General features: G+C 35.1%; 1 protein-coding gene across 8 annotated transcripts in view; it reads left to right on the forward strand.

The window, feature by feature from the left end:
• Positions 1–25,274, forward strand: part of ATRX (ATRX chromatin remodeler) — a 224,319-nt gene that overhangs the window by 24,976 nt on the left and 174,069 nt on the right. For 5 of the 8 annotated variants that reach the window (XM_023202314.2, XM_026452141.1, XM_026452138.1 and 2 more), the window contains 4 exons: positions 4,704–4,813; positions 8,625–8,692; positions 9,038–12,102; positions 17,682–17,754. In XM_023202314.2, the coding sequence (XP_023058082.1) occupies positions 4,704–4,813; positions 8,625–8,692; positions 9,038–12,102; positions 17,682–17,754 (3,316 nt within the window). The remainder of the gene's footprint in view (positions 1–4,703; positions 4,814–8,624; positions 8,693–9,037; positions 12,103–17,681; positions 17,755–25,274) is intronic. The other 3 variants (XM_026452135.1, XM_026452139.1, XM_026452137.1) reach the window with 2 other exon arrangements.

A 25,274-nucleotide genomic window follows, 5' to 3' on the forward strand; every position in this document is an offset into this window, starting at 1 on the left:
AGCAGAAAAGGTTAAACACTATTTATCAAAACACCTTTGCCTTCAGTGGCTATTAAGTTATCTCAAGAAGCTTAGCATTTCCTTCTTCCACATGTTCTATAATATATGCCATAATACTATGTTTCCCCCCCAACCCTAAAAGAATTTTAGATTCATGCAAAATCTTGTCTGTGGCCTACAGGTAACTTTATATATAGTTAGAGTTGCATAGAGTGACGTACATCTGCATTAATATTAGTTGGGATATTATAAATGCAAATCCCTTGACTCTACTCCTCACAAATTAGAATTTCTGTTGATGAGGTAAAAAATGTACCCCAGTTTTTTCTTGCATACACTGAAGTTTCAGATCCATTAATCTAAGAACAGCAACATGGACATAAGTAGGAAGGAGTAGGGAGCTAGAGCTGATAACCCTCCCTCTGTCTGCCGGAGGCGCCTCTCCCTTTGTCTGTCTATCCTCCCTTAAACACACAAACGTTGGGGAGTGGTGGCTCACACCTGTAATACCAGCACTTTAGGAAGCCAAGGCAGGAGGATTACTTGAGTCCTGGAGTTCGAGACCTGCTTGGTCTATATAGTGAGACCCATATCTACAAAAAATAAAAATATCAGCTGGACATAGTGACACATGCCTGTAGTCCTAGCAACTCTGGAGGCTGAGGTGGGAGGATCACTTGAGCCCAGGTGATCGAGGCTGCAGTGAGCCGTGATTGCACCACTGAACTGCAGCCTGGATGACAGAGTCAGACCCTGTCTCAAAAAAATTAACACACGCCCATACACACACACACACACACACACACACACACACACACACACTCAATATTGGCTAACCATCTATAAAAAGTTTGTATTTATTTAGAAATGTATGATAGTGGACTATGTGTCCCACTTGTTTGTGTGTGATTCTTAGAGAGTGTGTATATATATTTTGGGGCAGCTTAACAGAGCCAGAATTCATAACTGTAAAAGGAATGAATCTCCAAATGATAGAACATGACACTAAATTTCTAAGTAGAAGTGTAGTGAAAGCATATCCATTTAATATTGATCAGATTATATAATTGTGAAATTACAGTGAAGCTCTTATATTGGTGAAATTTTTGTGTGGATTTTTATTTTAATGCTATGATTATCTTGATGGAACCAGTAAAATATATCTATACTTATAAAATATTATATATATTTGTTGTCAGATTAAATAATTTGTAAGGTTGTTGGCAAAAATAAAGGAAATAGTGTTTAGTATTTTGTCCACAAAGGGGTAGTCAACTCCTTTTGAGCATAAGGAATCTTTCTGAGACTTTAGTTCATAGTAGGGAAACTGCCATTGCAGCAACAGAGCTCATTAAAGCTAAGGTAGTAGTCTTAAAATTTAAGAGAATCCTCAATTAGAAAGTGATGGTGAAGATCAGTAGTAAGAGTTTCTTTCCTCTGATCATAGGTTCTCTAGAGAAGACAAATAACTAAGTGTTCTGCATTGTGTACACTTAGTGTACAGAGTGTCTAAGTGGTGTTTTTTTGGGAAGGGACCCTGGAGCAGTCGATGTCTGAAATGTGGATAAGGGCTGAAAGAATAAAAGAACCACTGTTGTTGATGAGGGTGTTGCTAGTGCCACTTTGGTATGCTGCTGGCATTTGGTCTCAGCTGATAAGTTTCAGGAACATTTTATTGAATGTTCTGTGTAAGAATGTTTTGGTATCACGCTTAAGGGAATACATACATTTATAGCTATCAGTAGCACTTAAATCTTTCACATCTATTTTCATCTTAATGATTTGTTACATTTTTAAGCTGTCAGAAATCACACAGGAAATTTAACACTAGGTTTACTTTATATACACATATATAGATAAATTGGTGATCTGAAATACTGAATTGGTGTAGATAATATTTAAACTTTTTAAGAAAGCTAGTTCCAAAATTGAAGCCTAACTTAGGAAACTGTCAAGAATGTAAACTTTATATAAAAAGTCTTATATTGATTTGGAATAATATTATAACACAAAGATATGGCTAAAGTTAACATTTCAGGAGCGGATTTTTTAAAAAAAATTTTAGTATCATACCCTATTTTGACATTCTCTTCCCAGTTTTAATTGTTAGAAAGTATATTTTACACCTAACTTTTTTACATGACACAATAATTTTGTTCTCTCTTTAAAACCATTAAAATGTATTGCGCTCAGAAATGAAAATGCCTCTTTTTCATTTATACCCTGTGTTACAATTTTAAATATATTTCATAACTAAAAATAAAAAATTTAAACATGTGTACAGCAACAAGTACATAAAGTAACATTTCAACATTTTACCATATTTGCTTCAGATCTCACTTAAGTAAAATATTGGTTCAGTCCTACTCTCATCCATTTCCCCTTCTTCCCACCCCACAGGTAATGATTATCTTGAAGTTTTATGCATGTGCATGTGTGTGCATGTTTTTCTATGTTTTTTATATATGTATTCATAAAACATTTTTCGTTTAAAAATATAACAAAATAATATGCTGTATATATCATTTGGGAACGTTTTTCATTTAACATTGTTTTTGAATTGTATTCATGTCAGTAAATGTACATCTAGTTTGCTTATTTTTCACTGCTCTATAGAATTATGTGGTATCAATAAGTCACTATTCATTTCCCGCATAGGAAGTTATTCCCAATTTTTCATTTTCTAATTTTCTAATTAGTGCTATGGTGAATATCCTTATATTTGATTACTTGTGCACATGTGGGAGAAAATCTCCAAAGAATTACCTAGTTTTGTTTAATTCTTGAGTGATATATGCACCAAAGCACATAGAAGATGCTTAGTAAGTATTACTTAACATTGGATGAACCTTCAGATTCTACATTTTATTTATCTTGTTAGTTTATCTGAATGGAATAATTATTTGAAATGAAAAAGTATGCTGTGGTGTATTTGTTTCTGTTAAAACGAATACAGAATATATGAATACCCAAGATCAAACTGGTATTTGTAAATAATGTGATTATAATAAATTAGGCTTGTAATACTTGCTTTTAGGTAGGAAGAGGTGGGAGGATTGCTTGAGCTCAGGCGTTTGAGGCTACAGTGACTTGTGATTGTGCCATTGTACTCCAGTCTGGGTGATGGATTGAGACCCCATCTTTAAAATTAAAAAAAAAAAAAATAAAAATTTTAGCAACATAAATAGTGAAACTTCAAGTTTACTTTTATCTTCTAAAACAGTATGATGGTGTTCTTAAACTTTAAAACTTTTAGCTTCTGGCTAGGTGTAGTGACTCACACCTGTAATCCCAGCACTTTGGGAGGCTGAGGCCAGAAGATTGCTTGAGCCCAGGAGTTGGAGACCAGCCTGGGCAACACAGTGAGACCCAGTCTCTACAAAGAATTAGCTGGGTGTGGTGGTCTGTGCCTGTAGTCCCAGCTACTCAGGAGGCTGAGGTAGGAGGATTGATTGAGCCTGGGAAGTAGAGGCTGCAGTGAGCTGAATTTGCACCATTGCATTCCAGCCTAGGTGACAGAGTGAGCTCTAGCTCTTAAATTTTTAAAAAAGTTTTTACAAATAAAAATATTCATGATAATATTTGGGTCCATGGTGCTTTGGACCTTAAACCTAATAGAAACCCAAAAGAGAAAATTAAAAGGGTGAGAAATATATGTGATGTTTTGTTTTTTATTTAAGTATGGTGCCAATTTGTTTTTTAGTTGTCTCCTTTTTATTTGTGAATGTAAGCATTTTGAGTGGCTTCTTCTGAATTATAATCTACCATCTTATTTTGATCAAGGTCTTGGTTGCACATCAGGATCATCTTTGAAACTTTAAGAAAATGTCTGAGAGGTTTTAATTCAGTGGTTTAGGGGTGGGAATGGCTGTTTTTAAAAAGGTTCTTCAGATGACTCTAATGTTTAGCTCAGGGTGTGAAACACTGCCTTACCAGAACTAGGGACAAGTAGGAGGCTGGAGAGGTTTCTGTAGGTTTTCTTCAGTCTGTTTTTCAGGGGACAGTACAGAATGGGACTCTGCCTTTTACCCCTAGTCGTTCTGATGTTTTGCTGCCAAAATAGATATACTTGCAATATCTTGTTTGTCTTTATTTGAAAATAGTAGACAGTGTTGGTATGGAGTGGATAGTGGAGTACAGATAGAAAAAAGGCAGGTTAATGACAATTATGGATAATGTTGAAGTAAATATGGGAAGGAAATTGGTAATATCATAAAATTACCAAGTTTCTACATACCAAATTGATAGGATCTGTGCAGACAGTTCCACTTTGAGAATAAAAACCTTTATGGCATACTTAAGTATAGGATTGCAAAAGAATCTGTTCCATATATGTTACTTCCCCATTCTGTAAGGACTGATACTGAATTTATTTGCAAAGCAATAATAAAATAAAAAAGAGCTCTTGGCCCCTAGTTTTAGAAATTTTTGTGGGTTCTCTTAATGTTATTTCGAGTTGTAAAAAATGGCATTTGCATCTGTAAAAGGAAACAATTAGGATTTGTAACTTGGAATTTGCCAAGGTTGTCATGTGCTTAGTAAGTCGGTAAAATATTAACCTTTTTTACTTGTATCCAAGATGCCATTTTTTCTAAGGATTATAAGGTATTTCATTTCTAATACAAAAGTTACAAAATGCTGACTAAAGTAAATATCTTTTTCTTTGTGTAAATGTGTGAATAATAGTCACTCCTTTCTCCTAGAAGATGGGCTTCATGGAATTGTGAGCTGCACTGCTTGTGGACAACAGGTCAATCATTTTCAAAAAGATTCCATTTATAGACACCCTTCATTGCAAGTTCTTATTTGTAAGGTACGTAATGATCTGTTGATATTTCATGCCATAAATATTTGAATGCTTACCATATACCAGGCCTTTGAGGGCACAGTCTTGAAGAAAGATGGAAATGGTATCTGCCCTTGGAAGACTTCTATTGTAGTGAGGAAGATAGACATACAAAGCCTAAGTGTCATGATAGGGGAGATACTGTGATTATGGGAGCACACAGGAAGCCTGTGTAAATATGATTTGGGTCGGATGGCTTTCTAATGGAAAGGTGATATGTGAAATATGAATAAGAATTAGCCTGGTAAGTGAGATTGGTTCATCATGTTCTGGGGAGAGGCAACATGGTATTTAGATACTGGTAGTTGAGGGAGAGCTTGGTGTGTTTGAAAATCTCAAGAGTGGATGTGTGTAAATGTTTGTGTTTTATAATCTTTCCCCTTATATATCCTACTTCCCCAAATGTAAACTATGTGGAGCAGGGTTTTGACGTAACTTGGAGATAATAGAATTAAAAATGTTTTTTATGTGTTGATTATAGTTTTAACGGTCTGTGCCACATTTTTGTTAGTAATACCTTGGAGTTAATTTTAAATATCTGTAAATATGGGCCCGGCATGGTGGCTCATGGTTGTAATCCTAGCACTTTGAGAGGCCGAGGATGGTGAATCACCTGAGCTTAGGAGTTCGAGACCAGCCTGGCTAACGTGGTGAAACCCCGTCTCTACTAAAAATACAAAACCTTAGCCGGGCATGGCGGCAGGTCCCTGTTGTCCCAGGTACTCGGGAGGCTGAGGCAGGAGAATCGCTTGAACCCGGGAGGTGGAGGTTGCTGTGAGTTGAGATTGCGCCATTGCACTCCAGCCTGGGCAACAAGAGCGAAACTTCCTCTCAATAACTACCTACCTTCCTATAAATGTCATGGTTATGGTTTTCTTAACTCATATTCCTGCTAAGATTAGTCCTATGTTAGTTTGTTTCCCAATAAAAAGCTGCCTTTGAAATGCAGTGGCAGGCCATGTTTTCCTTGGAATTCTAGCTCTAGATCTTTTCTGGCATGAATTTTTGATAGATTCAGACATGCTTAAATGAACTGTACTTTGTTCTTTAGCAATTCATATCCCTCCTTTCCTTGAATTCAGTTCAGCAGGGGCCTATCTAGGGTATGTATTAGAGAGTTTCGTTTTAAATTTTGACAGTAGAATCTAATATTGCTGGATTTGTGACATGTATTTGCCTTTCTGTTTTCTTATCTATATGATTGTCTTTTTTCAAGAATCAGTCTGTTGAGCCTAGGCCATTTCACTCATCCGTAGTTTGTATCGGTGAGCACCTTTTCCCTTTCTGCAGTCCACTGGAAAGACTTTGAAGTCAGTCAAACTTGGATTTGAATAACAGCTTTGCCTCTTACTAGTTGTATGACTTTAGATTTATTTACATATTAATGAAAGTTAGCCTTTTCTCTCATAATATGTCCTACCTTGCATGGTAGATATTTCGATATTTAAAGATAATTTAGATTAATTCTTTTGCTGTATACATAGTAGCTGTTTGTATATGGTGGCTATTAAAATTGCTAAGTACCCACATCTAATACATTTTTATGTAGAGCTTTAGTAGCTAGTTGTGTGAGACCAGAAATTAGCTTTACTAAAATCTTTTATAAACTTTTTTTTTTGGTTTGTTTTTGAGACGAAGTCTTGCCCTGTTACCCAGGCTGCAGTGCGGTGGCACAATCTTGGCTCACGGCAGCATCCACCTTCTGGGTCAAGCAATTCTCCTGCCTCAGCCTCCCAAGTAGCTGGGATTACAGGTGCCCGCTACCACACCTGGCTAATTTTTGTATTTTTAGTAGAGACAGAGTTTTACCCTGTTGGCCAGGCTGGTCTTGAACTCCTGACCTCAAGTGATCCACCCACCTCAGCCTCCCAAAGTGCTGGGATTACAGGCCTGAGCCACCGCACCCAGCCAAAAATCTTTTATAAACTTTTAAATAAGGAATAGTGGTACTTGAGTGTATGGAAATCTATTTCAAGGCATTAATTCTTGAGACTTGAGATAGTTAGATGTCTGCACAATACAGACATTGGGTAGTGGGTAGCGGGTAGCAGTGTTTTTTTTTTTTTTTTTGAGACGGAGTTTTACTCTGTTGTCCAGGCTGGAGTGCAATGACGTGATCTTGGCTCACTGCAACCTCCACCTCCGGGTTCAAGTGAGTCTCCTGCCTCAGCCTTTAGAATAGCTGAGATTGCAGGCGCTTGCCACCACGCCTGGCTAATTTTTGTATTTTTAGTAGAGACTGGGTTTCGCCATGTTGGCCAGACTGGTCTTGAACTCCTGACCTCAGGTGATCCACCCTCCTCGTCCTCCCAAAGTGCTGGGATTATAGGCATGGGCTACTGCACCCGGCTGGGGTAGTACAGTGTTTTTGCTTTGAGTCTCTGAAACATGCACACATACTCCTTTTTTTTTTTTTTAATTGTTTTTATTTTTAAAAGTTTTGTGGGTTCATGGTAGGTGTATATATTTATGGCGTACATGAGATGTTTTAATACAGGCATGCAATGTAAAATAAGTACATCGTGGAAAATGGGGTATCTGTCCCCTCAAGCATTTATCCTTTGAGTTACAAGCAATCTAATTACATTCTTTAAGTTATTTAAAAATGTACAATTAAGTTGCTATTGACTGTAGTCACCCTATTGTGCTATTAAATAGTAGGTCTTATTCTTTGTATTTTTTTGTACCCATTAACCATCCCCACCTCTTCCCTATTCCCTCACTACCTTTCCCAGCTTCTTGTAACCATCCTTCATGACATCCTTCATTAGTTCATCCATGAGTTCAATTGTTTTGAGTTTTAGATCCCACTTATAAGTGACAACATGCAATGTTTGTCGTTCTGTGCCTGGCTTATTTCACTTAATATAATGATCTCCAGTTCCATCCATGTTGTTGCAAATGATGGGATCTCATTCTTTCTTATGACTGAATAGTACTCCATTGTGTATATGTATCGCATTTTATTTATTTATTTATCTGTTGATGGGCACTTAGGTTGCTTCCAGATCTTTGCTATTGTAAACAGTGGCCCAACAATCATGGGAGTGCCAGTATCTCTTTGATAAACTCATTTCCTTTCTTTTGTGTATATACCCAGCAGGTGGATTGCTGGATCATACGGTATCTCAATTTTTAGTTTTTTTGAGGAAACTCCAAACTGTTTTCTATAGTGATTGTATTCATTTACATTCCTACCAGCAGTACACAAGGGTTCCCTTTTCTCCACATCCTTGCCAGCATTTGTTATTGCCTGTCTTTTGGATATAAGCCATTTAAACTGGGGTGAGATGATGTCTTATTATAGTTTTGATTAACATTTCTCTGATAATCAGTGATGGTGAGCAGCTCTTCATATGTCTATTTGTCATTTGTGTGTCTTCTTTGGAGAAATGTCCAGTCTAATCTTTTGCCCATTTTTTGATTGGATTATTTGATTTTTTTCCTATAGAATTGTTGGAGCTCTTTATATATTGTGATTATTAATCCATTGTCAGATGGGCACTTTGCAAAATTTCTCCCATTCTGTGGGTTGTCTTTTCGTTTTGTTGATTGTATCCTTGCTGTGCAGAAGCTTTTTAACTTGATGTGATCTCATTTGCCAATTTTCGCTTTGGTTGCCTGAACTTGTGTGATATTGCTCAATAAATCTTTGCCCATACCAGTGTCCTGGAGATTTTCCCCAGTGTTTTTAATTACTTAAAAAAGTAAAGTTTTTGTCCTTTATGAATGTTATCAATTTTGAATTAAATTTCCCCTTCCTCTTTTCTTTTAATAGAATTGCTTTAAGTATTACATGAGTGATGATATTAGCCGTGACTCAGATGGAATGGATGAACAATGTAGGTAGGTAATATAGATGAGCTAACATTCAGTGTTTCCTACTTTTGGGAGGAATTGTTACATAATCTTTTATGAGGTTTGTCTTTCATAGTATCATCATTGATGTCTTTAATGAAAGGTTGTTATTTTCCATCAAACCCTAGGTTTATGTCTAGTTTAAGTTTCTAGTAAAGAATAAGCAGATGACATAAATTACTACTAAAATTACTGGCAGTAAAATTTAAATTGCATTATAACAAAGAGATTAAAATGAGTTTTGTTGGGAATAGTGTTTATTTTTATTTTTTTACCTATCTTTTCAGTTTCCTGAAAGAAGGGAATAATGTTTTAATCTTTAAAACATTTCAGATGGTGTGCGGAAGGTGGAAACTTGATTTGTTGTGACTTTTGCCATAATGCTTTCTGCAAGAAATGCATTCTACGCAACCTTGGTCGAAAGGAGTTGTCCACAATAATGGATGAAAACAACCAATGGTATTGCTACATTTGTCACCCAGAGCCTTTGTTGGACTTGGTCACTGCATGTAACAGCGTATTTGAGAATTTGGAACAGTTGTTGCAGCAAAATAAGAAGAAGATAAAAGTTGACAGTGAAAAGAGTAATAAAGTATATGAACATACATCCAGATTTTCTCCAAAGAAGGCTAGTTCAAATTGTAATGGAGAAGAAAAGAAATTAGATGATTCCTGTTCTGGCTCTGTAACCTACTCTTATTCCGCACTAATTGTGCCCAAAGAGATGATTAAGAAGGCAAAAAAACTGATCGAGACCACAGCCAACATGAACTCCAGTTATGTTAAATTTTTAAAGCAGGCAACAGATAATTCAGAAATCAGTTCTGCTACAAAATTACGTCAGCTTAAGGCTTTTAAGTCTGTGTTGGCTGATATTAAGAAGGCTCATCTTGCATTGGAAGAAGACTTAAATTCGGAGTTTCGAGCGTTGGATGCTGTAAATAAAGAGAAAAATACCAAAGAGCATAAAGTCATAGATGCTAAGTTTGAAACAAAAGCACGAAAAGGAGAAAAACCTTGTGCTTTGGAAAGGAAAGATATTTCAAAGTCAGAAGCTAAACTTTCAAGAAAACAGGTAGATAGTGAGCACATGGATCAGAATGTTCCAACAGAGGAACAAAGAGCAAATAAAAGTACTGGTGGTGAACATAAGAAATCTGATAGAAAAGAAGAACCTCAGTATGAACCTGCCAACACTTCAGAAGACTTAGACATGGATATTGTATCTGTTCCTTCCTCAGTTCCAGAAGACATTTTTGAGAATCTTGAGACTGCTATGGAAGTTCAGAGTTCAGTTGATCATCAAGGGGATGGCAGCAGTGGAACTGAACAAGAACTGGAGAGTGCATCTGTAAAATTAAATATTTCTTCAAAAGACAACAGAGGAGGTATTAAATCAAAAACTACAGCTAAAGTAACAAAAGAATTATATGTTAAACTCACCCCTGTTTCCCTTTCTAATTCCCCAATTAAAGGTGCTGATTGTCAGGAAGTTCCACAAGATAAAGATGGCTATAAAAGTTGTGGTCTGAACCCCAAGTTAGAGAAATGTGGACTTGGACAGGAAAACAGTGATAATGAGCATTTGGTTGAAAATGAAGTTTCATTACTTTTAGAGGAATCTGATCTTCGAAGATCCCCACGTGTAAAGACTACACCCTTGAGGCGACAGACAGAAACCAACCCTGTAACATCTAATTCAGATGAAGAATGTAATGAAACAGTTAAGGAGAAACAAAAACTACCCGTTCCAGTGAGAAAAAAGGATAAGCGAAATTCTTCTGACAGTGCTATAGATAATCCTAAACCTAATAAATTGGCAAAATCTAAGCAATCAGAGACTGTGGATCAAAATTCAGATTCTGATGAAATGCTAGCAATCCTCAAAGAGGTAAGCAGGATGAGTCACAGTTCTTCTTCAGATACTGATGTTAATGAAATTCATACAAACCATAAGACTTTGTATGATTTAAAGACTCAGGTTGGGAAAGCTGATAAAGGAAAAAGGAAACGAAAAAGTTCTACATCTGGCTCCGATTTTGATACTAAAAAAGGCAAATCAGCTAAGAGCGCTATAATTTCTAAAAAGAAACGACAAACCCAGTCTGAGTCTTCTAATTATGACTCAGAATTAGAAAAAGAGATAAAGAGCATGAGTAAAATTGGTGCTGCCAGAACCACCAAAAAAAGAATTCCAAATACAAAAGATTTTGACTCTTCCGAAGATGAAAAACACAGCAAAAAAGGAATGGATAATCAAGGGCACAAAGGTTTGAAGACCTCGCAAGAAGGATCATCTGATGATGCTGAAAGGAAACAAGACAGAGAGAATTTCTCTTCAGCAGAAGGCACAGTTGATAAAGACACGACCATCATGGAATTAAGAGATCGACTTCCTAAGAAGCAGCAAGCAAGTGCTTCCTCTGATGGTGTCGATAAGCTTTCTGGGAAAGAGGAGAGTTTTACTTCTTTGGAAGTCAGAAAAGTTGCTGAAACTAAAGAAAAGAGCAAGCATCTCAAAACCAAAACATGTAAAAAAGTACAGGATGGCTTATCTGATATTGCCGAGAAATTCCTAAAGAAAGACCAGAGTGATGAAACTTCTGAAGATGATAAGCAGAGCAAAAAGGGAGATGAAGAAAAAAAGGAAATTTCAGACTTTAAGAAAAAAGTAATTAAAATGGAACAACAGTATGAATCTTCATCTGATGGCACTGAGAAGTTACCTGAGCGAGAAGAAATTTGTCATTTTCCTAAGGGCATAAAACAAAATAAGAATGAAACAACTGATGGAGAAAAGAAAAGTAAAAAAATAAGAGATAAAACTTCTAAAAAGAAGGATGAATTATCTGATTATGCTGAGAAATCAACAGGGAAAGGAGATAGTTGTGACTCTTCAGAGGATAAAAAGAGTAAGAATGGAGCATATGGTAGAGAGAAGAAAAGGTGCAAGTTGCTTGGAAAGAGTCCAAGGAAGAGACAAGATTGTTCATCATCTGATACTGAGAAATATTCCATGAAAGAAGATGGTTGTAACTCTTCTGATAAGAGATTGAAAAGAATAGAATTGAGGGAAAGAAGAAATTTAAGTTCAAAGAGAAATACTAAGGAAATACAAAGTGGCTCATCATCATCTGATGCTGAGGAAAGTTCTGAAGATAAAAAGAAGAAGCAAAGAACTTCATCTAAAAAGAAGGCAGTCATTGTCAAGGAGAAAAAGAGAAACTCCCTGAGAACAAGCACTAAAAGGAAGCAAGCCGACATTACATCCTCATCTTCTGATGTAGAAGATGATGATCAGAATTCTATAGGCGAGGGAAGCAGTGATGAACAGAAAATTAAGCCCGTGACTGAAAATTTAGTGCTGTCTTCACATACTGGATTTTGCCAATCTTCAGGTATGCAAAAATAAATAAAAAATTCATAATTTGTACTTTCCCCCTCTTGAATTACTACATTGTTTAATTTTCCCTGAAGCTAATCAAATTTAGGGTTACTACTTAGGAGAATACCACTTAAAATTGTTTAGGAGTTTATTAAAAAAAACATTTCCCCGTTTATTTTTATACTGCCATTGGAAGATATTTTGAACATTGCTAGTATTCAGTATCAGGGATCCCAAATTTATTGAGTAAATGACAAAATTTCTTTATCAATATTTAGTGCTTTTCTCTAGAGTAATGAGCAGTAGTTTATGAAGGAAAAGCGATTGGTATCAGTGGTTCAGTAGCTATTTATTTATATAATAGAAGTGAGTCCTTGGTACTGTTATGACATGGTGTGTCAAAATTTTAACTGCCATGCATATGGCTTTTTAGGTTTGAACAGATAACTTTGTGTCTCATGAAATCCCCTTTAATTATTTTTAATTTACCTAATTAAAACCCTTTGTTGATGCTTATTAACTAGTTTCTAATGACATGAACAGATGTTTTTCTTTTAAAAACACTGTCAAAATAAAGGAAGGAAGAAAATCCGAACATTAGCTGGATTAGCGTACCCTGATGAGGTAGAGTACTAGGAACATTAAAGTTTGGGTCAGCTGGTAAATGAAAATATTCTTAGGAATTAATTAAAATTAATCTTTAAAAATTTATGAAAAATAATTTTAAAAAGAAGTTTTTATTATTAAAGTTATTTTAAAAATCAGTTGTATAATAAATGTGTATTGGTTGTTTGTCTTTTTTTTTTTTTTAGTCAGTAAGACCTGTCAGTTAACTATGGATACTCAGAATTTATTTAAAATTTTTATGAAGTGGGTTTTACATAAAATTGTATTTCCAACATAGGTAGAATTAAAAAATTTTTCCTTTCAGTTTTTATGTTACAGTTTTCAATTTATCCCAATTGGATTTTAATGGAATTAATTTGAATCTTGGCTATTTTTTAAATTTAAATTTTTAATTTTGTAGAGATGAAGTCTTGCTATGTTACCCAAGCTGGTCTTGAACTCCTGACATCAAGCAGTCCTTCCACCTTGGCCTTCCAAAGTGTGGAATTACAGGCATGAGCTACTGTGCCCAGCAAAATCTTGTTTTTTTTAATAAAGCTTTTCATTTCTTTTATGGAGTACTTATGACCTGACTTGAAAACCACATGTGATATGTATGGTGTGTGCTTCAGTTGAATGCTCTGCTATATCAGATGACTAGATGGAACTCTGTTTGTGTGGCTATTGTAACTTCAAGTTCACAGTTTCTTACCTGAAATTCTTGGGGTCTATTGTGTTTCAGAATTTACAACTTTTTGTTTTTTAGAAAAATAACAGAGAGCAGTTACTATATATTTTATAAAAGCCCCAGTGGGGCCTGATGCAACACCAGATAATCAAACACAGTATTTCTGCAGCAACACATTTGAAGATTCTTATGTAAAGGAATAAGCAGTTTAGAACAGGTTTTGCTGCCAGATCGTCTTTGGTACCCTCTTACAGAAACTTTCCGTTTTGAGAGTGTTTTAGATTTCAAAATTATGTATAAGGGATTATGGACTTATATTAAAAATACAGAATCTAATAGTTACTTTGATGTCAAGTCAATGTTTTAGTTGTTAGGTTAGCTGTGAAAATCCTTATTAAGGATTAGAGTTTAAGAATGATAAACGGTGTTTAAAAATTTAGTTAAAAATCCATTAAAAATTATATGTCATTGAACTAATTTTATTTCTGGTTTTATTTATTTGGATCTTCTCTCTTTTTTTCTTAGTATGGCTAATTTTAAACTTTGGAAAATTGGTTTCTGTGATTAAACAGTTTCACTGGTGAAATCAATATGTTTGATTTCAAGTATTTTACTACTTTTCTTTCTCAAGATCTCACTTGATTTATTGATACCTATGAAAGTATTACACACCTCTCATGTTGAGAATTATTAATTTTTAGTGTAATAATTAATATGCATTCATTAGGCCTTAAGAAGGGATGGTGATATATGGCAAATACTCAATTGATGCATCTCCTGATAATTACTTATCTCAGCACTGATCTAGATTACTGTGTTCCATTTTGATTTATTTAACTTTGATCTGAAGGAGAAATAGGCTGATGGGGAGGTAAACTTTTCCTCAGGTGTGTATCAAGAGAAACTTTGAGAATCTGTTACTTCAGCAAATGCCAATCCTTCAACTCCTTGGTGAAATATGCCTTGTTGAGATTTTCTTTACCCTGGATATTTTGGGGGGCTAAGCTGATTATTTGGGATGAAATAAGAAAGAAGATAAATTTGTTAGGGAATTTAACCTGTCAAAAATGGGGACTTGTCAATAGAAACAAGTAGAATAGAGTATGAGTGCCTTGAAAATAAGCACTGTGTAAAAAGTTCTGTTTTTAAAGATAAGTTTGTGTGTGAGCCAATGTTATGATATTCCTTCAGAATTTACTTACATGCTTATATAAGCATGCTGAATTTATGTACTCCTCTGTCTAACTTAATTTTAGGTCACAGTTTTAGAAGGTTAAAACAAAAACCCTGCCCCCTATTGAGTTTAGAGGATTCCAGTTTATTTGCAGTATTTGGATATCATATTACAGCTTCAGTATTTTCCTAGAAATTGGGGCTTGGTAATGGCATGAATAACCAAGATGAAGAACATGGTCCTAGGAGATTGCAGTTTAATGCAAGACAGATATAGAGAAATCATTAAAAAAGGTAATAGAAGAAAGATATAAAACTAGATTGGGGCCTGTAATCCCAGCACTTTGGGAGGCCAAGGTGGGCGGATCATCTGAGGTCATTAGTTCAAAACCAGTCTGGCCAACATGGTGAAACCCCACCTCTACCAAAAATACAAAAAAATTGGCCGCCTGTGGTGGCACACACCTGTAATCCCAGCTACTTGGGAGGCTGAAGCAGGAGAATCGCTTGAACCCGGGAGATGGAGATTGCAGTGAACTGCGATCACGCCACTGCACTTCAGCCTGGGCAACAGAGCGAGACTCTGTCTCAAAACAAAAACAACAACAATCTATAATGGGGCTACACAATAGATAGCAAGTGAGATATTTAAATATTTGGGGAAATACGTAGAAGAATAGTTGGCATTTGAACCTCAAAGGATAGGTCAAATTTTGAAAGGTGTAGTAAAGAGGGAATGACAGTGCTAATTATATTTCATTTGAAGATTGGTCTGTTTGAATGAGATATTTACTGTGAGTTTGCTGGGATATTATGAAATCTCTTCTCTCTCTCTCTTTTTTTTTTTTTTTGAGTTGAAGTCTCACTCTGTCACCCAGGCTGGAGTTCAGTGGCACAATCTCAACTCACTACAACCCCTGCTCACTGCAACCTCCGCCTTCTGGGTTCAAGCGATTCTCACGCCTCAGGCTCCCGAGTAGCTGAGATTACAGGCACATGCCACCACACCGGCTAAGTTTTGTATTTTTAGTAGAGACGAGGTTTCTCCATATTGGCCAGGCTGGCCTCGAACTTCTGACCTCAAGTGATCCGCCCGCCTCAGCCTCCCAAAGTGCTGGCATTACAGGCTTGAGCCACCATGCCTGGCCTTATTTAGTGTATTTCTATCCTGAGCCTGTAGGTGTCTGTTTTCTTTATAGACTTTTTTCCTCCATTTCTCTTCAACATTTTATTGTGAAAAACATTGAAGTATACATCACAGCATCTACCATTAATATTATACTGTATTTTCTTGATAACATATCTATATATCCTTCTGTCTATCCATCGGTGTATATATTTTTTTTTGCCTTTTTAGCTTTTCATTTTGCATAATTATAAATCCACAAGAATTTGTAAAAAAAATAAGAAATACAGGGAGATCTCAGATACCCTTCACTTAGTTTCCCTCAAGGGTAACATCTTGTAACTGTAGTACAGTGTCAAAACCAGAAAACTGAAGATTTATTCAGATTTCACCAGTTTCACATGCAGTCATTTGTGTATGTGCAAGTATAGTTCAATGCAGTTGTACCCCATGTGTATCTTTGTATAATCACCACCACAACTGAGATATCAAACCCGTTCCATTATCACAAGGCTCCCTAATGATACTGCTGTCCTTACCTCCATTCCTGACATCTGGCAACTAGTAATCTGTTCTTTGTCACTGTAATTTTGCTGTTTTGAAATGGAATCATGAAGTATATAACCTTTTGAGATTGGCTTTTTTCACTTAGTATAATACCCTTAAGATCTTTGATGCATTTCAAATTAAATGGTACACATCAGCATACTTCTCCTGAAATACTTAAGCATGCATAATATTAACCTACAGTTTGATATTTCAGTTTGTTTTTCTTTTTAAGTAAAATTTATGTAGAATGAAATGCCCAAATCTTAACCTCTTTAGATTTTTTTTTTTTTTTTTTTTTTGAGATAGAGTCTTGCTCTGTTGCCTAGGCTGGAGTGCAGTGGTGCAATCTCGGCTTATTGCAATCTCTGCCTCCCGGGTTCAGGTGATTCTTCTGCCTCTTTCTCCCTGGTAGCTGGGATTACAGGTGTACACCACCATGCCTGGTTAATTTTTGTGTTTTTAGTAGAGACGGGATTTCGCCATGTTGGCCAGGCTGGTCTGGAACTCCTGACCTCAGGTGATCCACCCGCCTCGGCTTCCCAAAGTGCTGGGATTACAGGCGTGAGCCACCTCGCCCGGCCCTCTTTAGATTTTTAATCAGAAGATAGAAATGTAGCTTTTTATAAGAAAATAAGTTTTACTGTACTGAACTGTATCACTGGGTAACTCAGGTCACGAATACCATACACATTCAACTGCATTTTAAAATTACTTGCTACTGGCCGGGCGCGGTGGCTCAAGCCTGTAATCCCAGCACTTTGGGAGGCCGAGACGGGTGGATCACGAGGTCAGGAGATCGAGACCATCCTGGCTAACACGGTGAAACCCCGTCTCTACTAAAAATACAAAAAACTAGCCGGGCGAGGTGGCGGGCGCCTGTAGTCCCAGCTACTCCCGAGGCTGAGGCAGGAGAATGGCGTAAACCCGGGAGGCGGAGCTTGCAGTGAGCTGAGATCCGGCCACTGCACTCCAGCCCGGGTGACAGAGCAAGACTCCGTCTCAAAAAAAAAAAAAAAAAAAAGAAATCCCACTAAAATTACTTGCTACTACCAAAACATTAATACCGGTTTTGCTGTTCGTCAAAGTTACAGCACCTGTTAATGTCAAAATTAAAATGGATCAGTACAAAGGTTATTGCGGCAAGAAACTTGTGCTAATATGATGACTGTTGATACAGAATTGTTACTGAGAAGGGTGAACTTTAAAAGCATTGTGCCCTGGGAAGGAGCTCTGAAATATATAAGGGCCAGCTATTTATCATTTTACTGCTGGCACTTCACAAATACTTGGTTATGTTTTCTATAAGAATGCTTTTTACTCATATTTTGGAGTCCAGAGTTTAGACCCCACTTAGTTTGCTTTAAAGTTTTTGGCTTTCAGTTTTATTTTACATGGTTTTAATTATATAGCTTATTTAAAGCTAATTTTAAGTACACTTTTTTCCCTCAAGGAGATGAAGCCTTATCTAAATCAGTGCCTGTCACAGTGGATGATGATGATGACGACAATGATCCTGAGAATAGGTATGATTCCATCTGTAAGGACTTTAAAAAGATTATAACACACCCTAGGCATGGGCACAAACAGCAGCAACGGAACAGCAAGCAGGTTGTAAAAACCAGGAGTGCCTGCCTTAGAAAGACTCGCTCACAGTCTTCCTGCAAGTTTGAAAGAAAGGCCAGAAAATGGGCTAAAACTCGGAAACCTTAAGAGAAAGTAATATTATTTACACACCTAGCATAGGGTGTGTTATAAATACAGAACTGTCAATTTTATGTTTCTGTGTAAACTGCGATAATTTTTTTGGAATAATTTATTTTGACAGATTATTGATGAAAGTAAATCATATCTCAATAAATTGGTAACAACAGACATCTCCTCTATATTTGACTATTGTTAATTGCCATCCAATATGGTGGTCCTATTTATTAAGGCCTGTTGAGAGTAAACAAAAGGAGAGATTACTCAGATATTTAAGATTAAGAAATTGCTTCCAAAATAAGTGTAAATTTACAAGGTATCTAGACTGAGTTAGAGTTTAACCAGTTTTCAAATAAAATAGAAACACACGGTATGAGAGCATTTACTTTAGTAAGACTTAATAGGTTTAAATGTCAACGGTGTAGCCTATACAGATATACTTAAGTAAGGAGTGACTGGGTGAAGAAAAAAAAAGACACTATCAGTATAGTGAAGAATAAGGAAAACAACGGTATTAAAGAATATAGCTATAAGGTTTCAACATAACTTTTAAACACTTCCTGGACAATAGCATACCCCATGCTCATAATCTTCAACAAGAAGATAGTGTGGTATAGTGCATGGAATTTTGGAATAATGGGCATAAGGGTATCTGATTTCTAACATTTTTAACAACTGACTGTGTCATCATGGGCAAGTGACTTTACTTTTTGTCAAAAATTTACTATATTTAAGAAGAAAAAGTTGGGTGAAATTTTCTCTCATTTTTGTAGCAAAAACTTCCTGATAGATTTGAGATGATTTCATTAAAGAGCACTACATTAACCATTCATTTATTCCTAATAGTAAGTTCTAACATTAAGAAAACATAAAAATACACATGTAATTTTCTGTCATAATTTTGTAAGAAATTGAGTTAGTAAATGCCCTGGGTTCAGCTGTTAGTCTCACTTTTTTATTTCTTGCTGATGCTGTTAGGTTTCTCTGTTGCAAAGGTCAGCATTCTGCTAATTAACAGAATAATGTTTTTATTAAGGTGAATGAACAGTTTTATTTTACACTTTTGAATAGAGCTTAATTGTGGACACAAAGATTCAGATTCTGCTTGCCTACTTTTTTAAATTTAAAAATGTATATCCATTTATTTTGTGGGATAGGTGGTAGGTTCCAGAATGGAGTAATAAGGGCATACAATTTATTCATCAGGGGTTTTGTATTATATCATCACAGCCAGATACTGAAAGCATTTAAAATTTTATTCTTTTTTAAGATACCTTACTTTTTCTTCATTTATATTTGCTACTATTTGATTTTCTATACATCATGAGGCTTCAGATGTTATTCAAAGGCTAATAATGTTTTAAACAGTCTGCATCTTAATTTAACTGTGAATGATTAATTTCATATTCAACCACCAAATAAGAGTGTTGTTAAGGTATAATTTTTTTTGTGTGTGTTAGAGCTTGTCAAAATATAAATATCATTTTCAACTATTAAGTTACCTGATCGTATCTCTCTGTAACTGGCAAGTATTTTATTGGAAAGTATCTTTAATTACATCTTGAATTTGTGATTAAAAAATACAACCCTGTTGAGTACTTTTGAGAAGAACTGAATTTTATCTTGAGCCTGTGTCTCTATACTCAGTTTAATGTGTTTTCATAAAATATACAATTCATTAACTTGTTTAATATTCACTATACCAAAGAGAGATCTAATACCCATGGGTTATGTAGTCATGATGAGGATACAAATACTTTCTTGCACTATTTTAGTATAGATTATATATTTGAGCATATTTGAATATGCACTAAGCAACTTAAAAAATTCATTTGCAGATCACGATTAAGTCTTAGAATTATTTTTCTAACTTCCTAATTTTTTAGTAGGTTGTATTTTGGTAGACAGCATATTGTAATTGTATGTAAATTTGTACACAATTGTGTATAAATTGTGTATAAATCTTATATGCTTTGCCTTTTTAGCAGTATTGTAATACATTTTCAGTGTTGGTGTTTATGAAGAGATAAATAGTGTATTATTGCAAATGGTTAACTATTTGGATGCAATAAATTTTTGTAAACCTTTTTTCTTGTTCAAGCATTTAATTTTAATAATGTTACTTTTTTATATCATGAGAGTTGACGTAATTTGTTATTACAATATATAGGCTAGTTTGTAGCCAAAGAAGTTTTGAAATTTTGAAATGTAGGACGTAAATGCTTTTAATTCCCCTAACATACATACTTAAATATATTTGTGTGAAAGTTTTGCAACAGATTTAACTACTATTTACTTTTTCAATTTTAAAGCTATGATAGCTTTTGCGGTCATTTAAAAAACTTAGTCATATCCTGAATATTTTAGTAAATGTGAATAAATTTCTGTTTTAGCATACTATTATGTAGCATCACTCATATTTGAAAGTAAATGTATACTATTATGAGACAGAGTGGTCTAACCTGTAAATTAATTTCTATTTAATTGCATTTACTTAATGAACAAGGACAAAATATTATAGGTTGATCAACACTTGAATGTTTCTGGTTTAGCTTTTTATTTAAAAAGTAGACTAATCATATATTTTGAATTTTATATAACTGAAATTTTATTTCAAATTTTTAGAGCTTAGACTTTATGTAGTTTTTCAATGGCAGGATAATAATACCAAATAGGTTGTCAGGTTTTCAAATTTATACACGTAATTTTAAAGTAATATATTTGAATGTACCATTAGGATAGGGTTTCATTGGCCTTTCAAATACTTGTTAATTGGATTTTAAATTGGTTCTTTCTTTGAAAAGACATCCATTCATATAATTTATTTCAATTCAATAATTAGGCTGGCATTGAAAATACATCATAATTCCTTTATATGTTCAATATAAATGGGAATATTTTGACCAAACATTTTCTAAAAATATCATATATTTTAATTTAATATCTGTACTGGGAATGAGCCTCAAGTAATAAGATAGTAGTGTGTTCAAGTGTTAACAGTATTAGTTTTGAGGTCATTAAACTAGGCTTGTCTTTAGAGACTGCATACCGAACAATCGATCAAGAGGCCATTTATCCCCCAAAAAATTATCTTTTGAAATTTCTTTATTCGTTTATTTTGCAGGATGTGAAAAATATTTACAGTTGAACTTTTGAGAGCAAGAGACCAAATTGCTAGGTTTTTCTAAATTAGCATTCTTTCTCCCTGACAACTTTGACTAAGAGCTGAGATTTCTACATGGATATCTGCTTCCCCAACACACACATTTATTTTATTGTTGAAATGTGCTTAATTGGGTCTAGTAAATACTCCACATTTTTTCTCATAATTTCTCTGTGGGTGCGACTAAATGCTTTTTTTTTTCGTAGAAGCAAAATTTGATGTGGAGATTGCTAAAAAAATAATTGTCCTATTGTTCTGTTTCATTACATTGGGACAAGACCATAGCATTTTAAATTTCCAACTAACTATTATTGTATCATTTGATAATAATTTTGCGTTTCAAACTAGAAAATATGCTAATGATTTTTTTTTTCCTACTGGCTTGGTGTGGGTATTCTGTTGATGAAGGCTTTATACTGTTAATCTAGCATATTTTCGGAGGAAACTAATGATTTCTGGATGTTATTTATGCCTAAGAAGATATTTAATGATTGTTTACTTGATTTCAGCACAGTTAATGGCATGGGTATATCACAAGTCCCTTAATCATTTGATGTTCACTTTGCTTTCATTTTAAACACTTTTTCAAATGTCTCTCTCCTACACATGTTGTCTGTTCTCTATGCAAATTTGCTAAATTTTGAATTATTTTTTTCCTGATTTTTTTTTGTGGTAGTTCTGTTTTGTTAGCAAAACTTCTTTGATTCTTCTTTATTGTACTTGAAAGACAAAGGTGGCATTTTAAATTAAGTATTTTACTTGTTTTTCCATTTGAGTAAGGGATTTAAATATCTAGCAATTTTATGGTAATTTTTTTTCAATTTCCTTTGTCTGTATAGCGCAGGTAAGTATTGCAAGTCATTTAAGTACAACACAGGTGTCCAGCTAGTAGATAGGATCTACTTGTAGATATCTAAACTGGCTGTAGTTATTACTGGCTTTCTTTTTTCTACTAGAATTCCAAGTAAGGAAAGACATATGATGTGTAGTGGTGACCTTTGTCCTTTTATGGTCAAAATATAAACATTATAACCAGTGTTTCTTTCTTGTTCTCTGTTCTTTGGTGATATTGGAACTTCCAGAAAATAAGAAATAGGTCTTCCTCAAAAAAGAAAAAAAGAAAAAAGAAAAAGGAGAGAATTTGGATTGCTAGTGTTAGCAAAAGTGATTCATTTTTCTGACTTAATATCCTTTGTCTTTAACTTTGAAATTTCAAAATAAATCGAGATGAGTAAATTCTGTGTTTTCATTTTTCAAGTATAAAAATATTGAACTAGTTATTTAATATGATCACATTTCCCATATTAATTTGAATATATTTTTTCTTGTTAAAATGCCTCTAAAACTGGTTTAAATTTTTGTATAAAATGAGGGAATACACATGTAATAATTCAGGCCTATTGAAACATAAGAGTCTGTATGAATTATTAATAACTGTGGGTTCTTAATTTCATAGTTTTTATTCTACTCCCAAGATTTTTTAAAAAAGTCATTTGATATTAATTTTCCTGGTACCCTCACCAAAAAGGATACAGAGCTGCTTTTAATTAACTACCCACATTGCAGGATTTGTGACTAAAAAAAATGTTTCAAACCATTGTTTAGCATTTTGATTATTTGGCGACTTCATTATTACCTCATGAATTCCACCATTTTGGGGTACAGATCATTGTGCCTTAATTTTTTTATATATACATAATGTTTATATATAATATATAGTATATATTATATGTAATATATAATATATAATATAATATATAATATGTATATATAAAATATTATATATATATATTTTTTGAGACAGAGTCTCACTCTGTCACCCAGGCTGGAGTGCAGTGGCGTGATCTTGGCTTACTGCAGCCTCCACTTCCCTGTTTCAAGCAATTTTCCTGCCTCAGCCTCCTGAGTAGCTGGGATGACAGGTGCCCACCACCACACCTGGCTAATTTTTAAATTTTTAGTAGACACGAGATATCACCATGTTGGCCAGGCTGGTCTTGAACTCCTGACCTCAAGTGATCTGCCCGCCTCAGCCTGCCAAAGTGCTGGGATTACAGGCATGAGCTGCCCCTCCTGGCCAGTCATATTTTTTTAATAGAAAACTTAATATTCATACTAATTTTCAACCTGAGTTAAAATATATACTAATATGAATTTTGAATAATTCCATATTCCATAACTTTTTTTTTTTTTTTTTTGAGACAGAGTCTCACTCTGTCACCCAGATTGGAGTGCAGTGGCACAATCTCCGCTCACTGCAACCTCCGCCTCCTGGGTTCAGGCGATTCTCTTGCCTCAGCCTCCTGAGTAGCTGGGACTACAGGTGCCTGCCACCATGCCTGGCTAATTTTTGTAGTTTTAGTACAGACGGGGTTTTGCCATGTTGGCCAGGCTGGTCTCAAACTCCCGACCTCAGGTTATTCGCCTTCTTTGGCCTCCCAAATTGTTGGGATTATAGACGTGAGCCATTATGCCCAGCCACATGTTTTGTTTTTTAATTCCTATCCCTTAAATATATGACATTTATTAAAACAAAGCCTCACCCCTACTAAAATATTTAACATTCCTTGGCTATATTCCTTTGAATTATTTTACATATCAAACTTTAAAATATGGTGTGATGCTTTAGTACTACATATACTTAGGTACCTCTAAAGTGCATGCATTTAAACCCATTATCTTATTTAGAATTCTGTTAATTAAGTACTCTATTGTGATATTGTACACAAAAAATTTTTAAGCAAATTTTATCACCTTGTTTATGAATGCCCAGTATTTTGGCCTTCTAAAAATATAATTTTTTTCCAGCAATTTTCTTCAAACCTGTTCTCAGAACTTCTTAAAAGATAAAATGGTAATTGTAGAATGTATCTCAGATGGCCTATCAGTGCATTTTAGAGTGCATACTGGATTAAATATGTTTAAAACTCCTTTTTAGTCTTTAAAAAATCAAACTGGGTGCAGTGGCTCACACTTGTAATCCCAACACTTTGGGAGGCTGTGGTGGGAGAATCACTTGAGGCCAGGAGTTTAAGACCAGCCTGGGCAACATGGTGAGACCCTGTCTCTACTAAAAAAAAAAAAAAAAATTAACCGGGCATGGTAGCACATGCCTGTAGCTCCAGCTACTCAGGATACTGAGGCAGAATGATTGCTTTAGCCCAGGAGTTCAAGGTTACAAGGATCTGTGTTTGTGCCACTTCATTCTAGCCTGGGCAACAGAGCAAGACTGTCTCTAAAATAAGAAAAATTAAAGCTTGAATTCTTGCATTTCTAAATACACAAGTTTGAAATATGTGAAATACACATATTTTTTAAAATGGGTTCCCGTGCGGTGGCTTACGCCTGTAATCCCAGCGCTTTGGGAGGCTGAGGTGGGTGGATCACATGAGGTCAGGAGTTTGAGACCATCCTGGTCAACATGGTGAAAGCCTGTTTCTACTAAAACTACAAAAATTAGCTGGGTGTGGTGGCATGCACCTATAGTCCTAGGTACTCGGGAGACTGAGACAGGAGAATTGCTTGAACCTGGGAGGCGGAGGTTGCAGTGAGCCTCTCACACTCTAGGTTGAGATCGCGCTACTGCACTCTAGCCTGGGTGACAGAACAAGACTCTGTCTAAAAAAAAGGGATCATTTGTATTTGCCCAGGCACTCATTAGCATACAAGTGTTAACAAGTAGAGGATATAGTGCTGGCACAGTAAAATTAATAGCAGATTGGGATTTAGGATCTTAGGTTCTACTCCTGACTTTGCCACTAGTTAGCTTTGTTTCTTTGACTGAGTCATTTCCTATATCTAAGCCTGTTTTCTCATCTGTAAAATGACAAAGCTGTACTCTAAGATTCATCCTTCTAGCTCTAATATTTTGTATTGCTTTTATTATGGCTCAAAAGCTCACTGGTGCAAGAGGTCCTTCTCTTGATTGCATTTTAAGTAACTCAATATTTTGAATTATTGATTTACCTATCAGCAAGAGGTGGTTTACTTTGCTTTCCTGTTTGAGTGCTTAAACAAGAGACATTACTCATTTCCTTTCTAGATAGGATTGGAGTTAATAAAGGCTTTCTTGGCTTTCTCCTATTTTTTTTTTTTTTTCTGATTGCTTGTTTGTCATTGTGTTGTTGGGCTCGCTTCTTATTATTTTATTGTGCTTTCTTTTAGTAATGGTGTTATCTT

Source organism: Piliocolobus tephrosceles, chromosome 12 (assembly GCF_002776525.5).
Source record: "Piliocolobus tephrosceles isolate RC106 chromosome 12, ASM277652v3, whole genome shotgun sequence".
Classification (NCBI taxonomy): Eukaryota; Metazoa; Chordata; class Mammalia; order Primates; family Cercopithecidae; genus Piliocolobus; species Piliocolobus tephrosceles.